General features: G+C 18.9%; 3 protein-coding genes across 3 annotated transcripts in view; 2 read left to right on the forward strand and 1 right to left on the reverse strand.

Annotated features, from left to right (window-relative positions):
• Positions 1-818: 818 nt before the first annotated feature.
• PF3D7_0630700 (bifunctional methylenetetrahydrofolate dehydrogenase/cyclohydrolase, putative) lies at positions 819-2792 on the forward strand (the record flags this gene model as incomplete). Its single annotated transcript, XM_961196.1, has 1 exon — positions 819-2792. The coding sequence occupies one exon, from the start codon at positions 819-821 to the stop codon at positions 2790-2792; it is 1974 nt and encodes a 657-aa protein (XP_966289.1).
• A 1205-nt stretch (positions 2793-3997) lies between these two features.
• PF3D7_0630800 (TPH domain-containing protein, putative) lies at positions 3998-6566 on the forward strand (the record flags this gene model as incomplete). The annotated part of the gene is made up of 11 exons (XM_024473122.1): positions 3998-4093; positions 4205-4270; positions 4470-4541; positions 4639-4724; positions 4919-5081; positions 5201-5366; positions 5479-5521; positions 5650-5811; positions 5917-6022; positions 6194-6277; positions 6435-6566. The coding sequence occupies 11 exons, from the start codon at positions 3998-4000 to the stop codon at positions 6564-6566; spliced, it is 1176 nt and encodes a 391-aa protein (XP_024328931.1).
• Positions 6567-6795: 229 nt separating this feature from the next.
• Positions 6796-8261, reverse strand: part of PF3D7_0630900 (ATP-dependent RNA helicase HAS1) — a gene marked incomplete at both ends in the record, with an annotated part of 1938 nt that continues 472 nt past the window's right edge. The window contains 2 exons of the mRNA XM_961198.1: positions 6796-6939; positions 7072-8261. The exon at positions 7072-8261 is cut by the window's right edge and continues 472 nt beyond it. Coding sequence (XP_966291.1) covers positions 6796-6939; positions 7072-8261 — 1334 coding nt within the window. The remainder of the gene's footprint in view (positions 6940-7071) is intronic.

Here is an 8261-nt window from a genome sequence, read left to right on the forward strand (position 1 = left end):
CTTTTCATTTTTATTTTTTTTTTGAGATCCTTTAAAAATGAAATGATTTATTATTATATAGAGATTGTGTTTTTATAATTTTTAATATATTTATATATTTTTTTTATAATAGCCAATATTGATTAAGGATATATAAATATATATATTTTAGAATTAATAGATTAATTTTTTTTTTTTTTTTTTGAAAATTTGTTGTTAAAATAAAGATATATATATTAAGAAATTTATTACCTTGGTGAAGGCTGAATATATATTCATGGATTTAAAAAAAAAATTTCATTATATTTTATTTGTTTATAATATATATATTATATATATGTATTATTTTATTTATTTATTTTTTTTTTAAAGGTTTAAATAAATTACCTAAAAATTTTTAGGTGTTCAAAATAATTTTTTTGGAACCAATATTTGTTATTTGTACAAATACATATATATATATATATATATATATATATATATATTATATGATTAGAAGAATATATAAAAAATGGTGAATATTAAATGAAGAATCATTTAATTTATTATGGAGAAAAATATAAAAAATTGTAAATATTTGTTATTTATGAAAAATAAGAAGTAATATATTTTGCTATATGGATATAAAACCATACAAGCCCAAGTCTTATACACATTTGTAAATCTTTAAAATATAAATATATATGTGTATTTATTCAAAGACATAAAGGATAGAATAAAAAAAAATAAAATTCATAATTGAATACACATTTGTTTCATTTCTTTTTCACCTTTGTTTTTTTTTGTTTTGTTTGTTTTGTTTTGTTTTGCTTTTTTTTTTTTTTCCCCTTTTCATTATAATGAATGGTGTTATATTAAATGGACATTATGTTTCTGAAAAGATAGATGAATTTGTTTTAGAAAAGATTAAATATGAGGATGCTAAAAATATACATAGTAAGGGATGGAAAAGGAAGAAAAAGTTATTTATAATATATTCAAAGAATATAGTATCTTATTCTTATTTATATATACTATTAAAGAAAAGTATATATTTAAATTCAGATGTTGTATTTGTTCTTATAAGAGTAAATAAGAAGGTAAGTGAAGAAAAGTTGATTAAAATAATAAAAAGAATTAATATAAATGAAAATAATGATACTTCTTTAATTATTTTATCACCATTAAGTTATCATATAAATAAATGTTACATATCAGAATTTATACAAAAAGAAAAAGATATTGATTGTTCTAATTATAAAACATTTTTAAAATTAATTAATATAATTGAGGAAAATTCTTTTTGGAAAAGCCAACCAAATAATGATATGAATAATGATAAAAAAATGAATTACGAAAATGTTTGTACTTATGATAATTGTAGAGTATTATTACCTGCCCTTTTTCCCTTTTGGAAAATTATTCAAAATTTTTATATGGCATATTTTGATTTATTCTTAAAATGGTGTACGCATGTTAAAAATGGAAAGATGATAGCAGATAAAAAAGGAAATGGGTTTCAAATATTTTGTTGTAATCATTTGATAAATAATAATGAACATATGATTGTTCAATCTAGAAAAGAAAATGTCAATAAATTTTATGATATGTCCTTTTTATGTTATAAGGGGAAAAAAAAAAATATTCATAATAAAAATGATAATATGAAAGCAGATCAGTATAATATAATAATATATTCACATTTGAAATTTAATAAAGAATGTAATAATAACCAAAATGACGTTTTAATATTTAATTATTTGAAAAATGTTAATTATAATTTACCTTGTTGTATTCATTCCATTTTACTTTTTATAAAATATTATAAGATTGAAATGAGAGATAAAAATGTTTTAATTTTAAATAATAATATAAACATATTTTTAACATTATTTATCTTTTTTATGAGAAATAATATTTCAACAATAGTTTATGATCCCTTGAATGGACAAGTTTTATGTAGGTATGAAAAAACAAAAAAATCTCATGATAACAAAAATTTTTATTTGAATATTAATGGGAATCAAATATTAATAAAAAATGTGGAAGATTTTAAAAAGAAATGTAGAATATTTATAAATCAGTTTGTGTGTAATTATAAAAAATATGGACATATTAAAAATAACGATATATTAAAAAATATGGAAAAGGAAATAATCAAAAGTGCCGATATTATTATAATTGGAATAGGACGTCATCATATATTAAGTAAAAGGCATATTAAGGAAAATGTTATAATTTTAGATCTAGGAATTAATTTAATACCATCTCCATCAAAGAAAAAAACCAAAAAAAAAAAAAAAAAAAAAAAATATTTGGCACATATTACAAAAAATGATGAAATTTTATATGATAGAAAAATTGACAAGGAAAATATAATAGGAGAAGAGCATGAATTGAATAATGTGTATTTTACAAAAGATAAAAATGGTATTCAAAATAATTATTATGTACCACTCCAAAAGATTAATAAGGAGATAGAAGAATGTAATAAAGTTTATTATTTTAGGAGAAATCATGAAAAAAGACAGGCTAATTTATTATATAAATTAAAGAGAGATTATTATTTCTTAAATATTTCTTATGGATATAAACATATAAATAATAGTAATCTAAAAAGGAGAATGAGAATATGTAATAACAAAATGTTGAATGATAATAAATCTAAATTAAAATATATGAATTGTTTGGCAAATATATTAAAAAATTATGTAATTATGGGTGATGTTGATATGAATTGTAAAAATAAGTGTTCTTATATTTCTAGTGTACCCGGAGGGTTGGGGCCTATAACAACGTCTATGTTGTTTTATAATTTGTACTTTAAAAATTGATTCATAAACGTGTGTTAATATGAATTTAAACATAAATAAATAAATAAGTACATATATATATGTATATATATATATATATATATATATGTGTATTTTTTTTTTTTTTTTTTTTTTGGTAGTATTATTATAATATTGTTGGTATAATTCTGTCCTATTATTTTTATAATTTTAATTTTTTTGTTTTTTTTAATCATATATTTGTTTTACATATAATACTGTATATGTATTCTTTATTTATTTTATTTTTTCTATTTATATTTTTATCTTTGTTAAAGTTTTATTTTTTTTGTATATTGTTTTTAAAGTGGAAAAATGATTTTTATATGTCTAGGATTAATTTATTTTTAATCCTTTTGTTTTTTCAATTTATATATTTTTTAAAGAACAAGTTGAAAGAACTTATAAAAAAAATCTCAACTCTGTATTATAAATATTACTTGTCCAAAATATATTTTATAAGTATTAAATTGAAATTATGTGTATATTAATCAGAAAAAAAAAAAATAAATAAATAAGTAAATATATATATATATTATGTTAAATGTGTATTGCTTCTCCCTTATTTAGCATTTATTTTTTTTATTTTTTTTTGAAATACAATATTATATTCGATATTACACATTTTAGTTTATAATAGAATTTTGAAATATGAAAATATAAGAATATGTATGAAGTGTTAAAAAATCATAGGACAAAAAAATATAGAGATATATAATATCTTCATTATTAATAAATCAAATAAAAATAATATTTTATGTATTTCTAAACAAATTATTTATTGTTAATATGATAGTATATTAAATTTTTAGTGTATTAAATTTGGAGAACGTAAGAGAGAAATTTAGATATATGAAGACATTTCTTATTTCTAGACAGAAAAACAAAGATACTGTTTCTTTTCGCTATTAATATATATATATATATAGTATATTTACTTATGTTTCTTTTAACATATATAAATAAATAAATATATATATATATATATATATTTATATTTATATATATATTATATCTTTTTAAAACGTTTTATATATAATTTGTTTGTTTTATTCATGTGTTATTTAATCATTTTATTTTTTTTTGAATTCTATTCTCTTATTCAATACACGTATTGTACAAAAGAACGATATATTATTATACCTTGGATATATGAATTTATAAATTATTTATCATCTGATTTATACTATTAAAAATATAGCAGAAAAATGAAATTAAGTTGTAATTATTTGTCTAAATTAAATAAAAAAAAAATAAAAAAGCAAAATGAAATACTTAATGAAGAATTACGAAAAATTGAAGATGTATGTGTATAAATATTATTAATATTTAATACATATATAAAATCAACTTATTATATATTTTTTTTTTTTTTTTTTTTTTTCTTGTGTATTTTTTATATTTGTACATTATAGAAATGGTTTAACGATGATGATGAAAAAAACAACACTGAGGAAAATGATAAATTAACTAAAAGAAAAGTACATAAAATGAGAAATTAAAAATAGGCATATATAAATATATAATTGTATTTATTTTTATATATTTGGAAATATGAAGATAATAAAATAGACACAAATATATCATAATGGTTATTGATCAGATGAATTTTTACATATATATATATATATATATATATATATATATTTATTTATTTATTTTTATGTTATATTTTTAAAGGAAATGTTAGAGTTTATACAAAAACAAGATGAATTTAAAAATTTAAAGAAAATTTCTTCTGATGAAGATGATGTATGAAAAAATATTGAAAGAATTAATATGAACCAGTTAATTTATATAAAATATCAAAATTGGGCGTCTCATTTCTGAATAATTTTTCATTGTATAGAAGCCACCAGAAAAAAAAAAGGAGCGTATTATTAAAAATGATAAAGACTTATTAAAAGAATTACAAAAGCAAATTAAGGAAAAAAAGTTACAGCTGAAAAAAATAAAATAGTACAATGTTATACACACATATATGCACATATATATATATATATATATATATATAATATGGTTATATTTGTTATATACTTAATTTTGTATATTTTTATATATACCTTGTATTAATATTCTATATTATTTTTGATTTTATTTTATTTTGTTTTTTTGGGGGAACTATTTAGATTACAAAAAGAAAAGTTAAATAAGGAAAACCAAAAGAGAGAAGAAATCGAAACAATTTATTTATCAGAACTTGAAGAGAAACAAAAGGAGGAAGAGAAAAATGTTATATTAAGAAATAAAGAAAGTGCTTTAATAATTAAAAATCAAATGGAGGAAAATACAGTAAAGGGAAATTTGGAAAAAATAAAATATCCAAAAAAAAACTACACACACATAAATATATATTATATATATATATATATTTGTATGATTATCATAAAAATTGCCTCTATAATATATAGCTAAGGAAACATGAAGAAGAAAAATTAAAAATTATAGAAGGTGAAATTATGAAAAAACGTTTTGAGAAAAATAAAATCGATGAATTAGAAAAAAGGAAAGAAAAAATATCAGAACAGAAAGAACTTTACAGATACATATTGGAGAGTAATAAAAAGCACATAGAAGGTAAGGAGGATTGCAACTGTATATATAATATATTGTATTATTTTTATATGTTTAATATGATAAGAATGTTATTCATATTTTTATTGTTTATTTTATTATTTTTATTAAACAGCTATAAATGAACAAAAGAAAGAGGAGAAGAGAAAAGACGCAGAGTAATATGATAGAAGATAAAATATCAGTGAACTGGATTATTTATTCTTTATACATTATCCTTTTTCATTAAGTATATATCTTCTTCTTTTTTTTTTTTTTTTGTAAAATAAAATTATAATAATTTTAGATATGTAAGATATTTAGAAGAAAAGGCAAAAAGAGAAAAGGAATACGATGAAAAAATAAAAAAAGAAAAAGACGATAAGGAAAAAGAAATACATGAAATAAGGATGAAGCAAAAAAAGAATGTGGAATTGGCTGCACATTTTGATGAAATACAAGCATTAAAGTACGTACATTATAATAAATATTCTGTTTTGTTTATTTTGAAAAGATGAATTATATTTATAATTATAAAGGAGCATAATAATATAATTTTTATTTTTTCATAAAGATGGCAGAAGGAAACTAAGCGTAAAGAAGATGAAAAAAGAATTATTGAGGAAGAAGAGAAGAAGAAAAAAATCGAAGAATTAAAGGAAGCAAGATTGATAGCAATGGTTAATAAATAAATAAATAAATAAATAAATATATATATATATATATATATATATATATATAGATATATAGAATGTAAATTGAAAAAAAAAGGGGATTCATACAAAATATATACGAAACATATGCATAGACCTTATAAAATAATCATTTTTTTGGTGATAATCGTTATATAGGTAGAAAAAAAAAAAAAGGAAGATGAAAAAATAGAAGAACGTAAGAAGGACGCTGAAAATTTGAAAGAAATATATGAACGTCATGTAATACTTTTCAAGACAAAAAAGAGAGAATATATATATATATATATATATTTATATATTATTGATTTTTTTTTTTTTTTTTTTTTTTTTTTTTTTGTTTTTGAAAGTTCATGTAGACATTTTATCCATGTGTTTTATACATATTTATTTTATACAGGAAAAGGAAAAAAAAGAAGAAGAAGAAAATGAGAAATTAAAAAAAAAGGATTATTATGAAAGTTTAACAAAATTAGTTAATTTGAAAAATAAAAAAAAAATTAAAAAAAAAAAAATTAATAATGAAAAATAAGTTAATTATCAAACACATATATAATTTATATAAAGTATGATATATTATTATATATATTATCATATTTTATATAATAAATTGATTATAACTAATATGTAGACAACATAAATAAAAAATAAAAAATAATTAATTATAAAAAATAATTGTTTTAACTAATAAAAAAAATAAAATAGCATTATATATATATATATATATATCTACATAATGATAATATTTTTATTGTTTTTATTTATTTAAATTTTTTTTTTTTGACATTTAATTTTAAATTTAAGTCAACTTTTGGTGGAACTTCTAATCCAAAATTTTTGGAAGTCAAAAGGAGATTCAGGTTGTTCACATCGAATACGTCTTTTAATGCATAAGTTATATAACCCTAAGAAGAAAGTAAAAAAAAATATAATTATATAATAATATAAATACATAAATATATATATATATATATATATATATATATATATATAGATAAACAGACTTGTGTTCATTTAATTTATATGCATTATATTACGTTCAAATATGATTTGAATGCCTCTCTTGCCATCTTGTGCAGATGAAAATTTTTGGTTACAATAGATTGTATATGGGATTGTATATTTATAAGTTTGTTTGGGTCATAAGCAAATTGATTTATTGGTATATTATAAAACTTTAAATAATTTAAGAATTTCAATTCATGTTTCATTAGAAAAATAATGGCTGATCCATTTGAATCTTGTCCTCTACATGTTCTTCCAACTCTATGTATATATTCTTTGGAATCATCAGGTGGATCATACTGTATTATATAATTAACATTTGGTATATCAAGACCTCTAGCAGCTACATTTGTACATAATAAGATGGCACATTTTGCAGCTGAGAAATCATGAAAACTTTTTAATCTTTTATTTTGTTTTTTTTTTCCATGTATACAATATGTAGGTATATCAATATAATTAAGTAAGTCATTGTAAAATTGAACTGACATGCAATTATTAAAAAAGACCATAATTTTTTTAGACATATTTTTTTTAAGAAATGTAAATAATAAAAGAAATCTTTTGTCTTCATCAACTAAAGCATATCCTTGTTGTAATCTTTCAACGGTTGCAATTTTTGTAGTAACTTCTATAAATATTGGTTTTTGTAAAGAAAGTCTAATTAAGCTTTCTACTTTTGTAGTTTGTGTTGCTGAAAATAAGGCTGTTTGTCTTTTTTTTGGTAACCTCTTTATAATTAAATTAATTTCTTCTTCAAATCCAATTTGTAACAATCTATCAGCTTCATCAATGATTAAACATATTAAGTTTTTATAAATAAATTCTTTTGTATTTTGCATATGATCTAATAATCTTCCTGGTGTTGCTATTAAAATATTTATTCCATGAATAAATTTTTTTTTTTCTTCATTTCTACTCATACCACCAATAATTATTCCATTCGTTTGTGGTATATATTTACATAAATCTTTACAAACTTGATAAATCTGAAGACACAATTCTCTAGTGGGTGATATTATTAAAACACCTGTACCGTTTTTAGGTAAAAATTTTATATTATATAATATATTTATTGAAGGTACAAGAAAAGCTAATGTTTTTCCGGACCCCGTTTTAGCAGCTCCTAAAATATCTTTTCCACTTAAAAAATGAGGAATGCATTTAGCTTGAATTTCTGTTAATGTAACAAAATTTAATTCTTTTAAACCTTTTTTTAATG

Source organism: Plasmodium falciparum (assembly GCF_000002765.6).
Source record: "Plasmodium falciparum 3D7 genome assembly, chromosome: 6".
In the NCBI taxonomy this organism is placed as follows: domain Eukaryota; phylum Apicomplexa; class Aconoidasida; order Haemosporida; family Plasmodiidae; genus Plasmodium; species Plasmodium falciparum.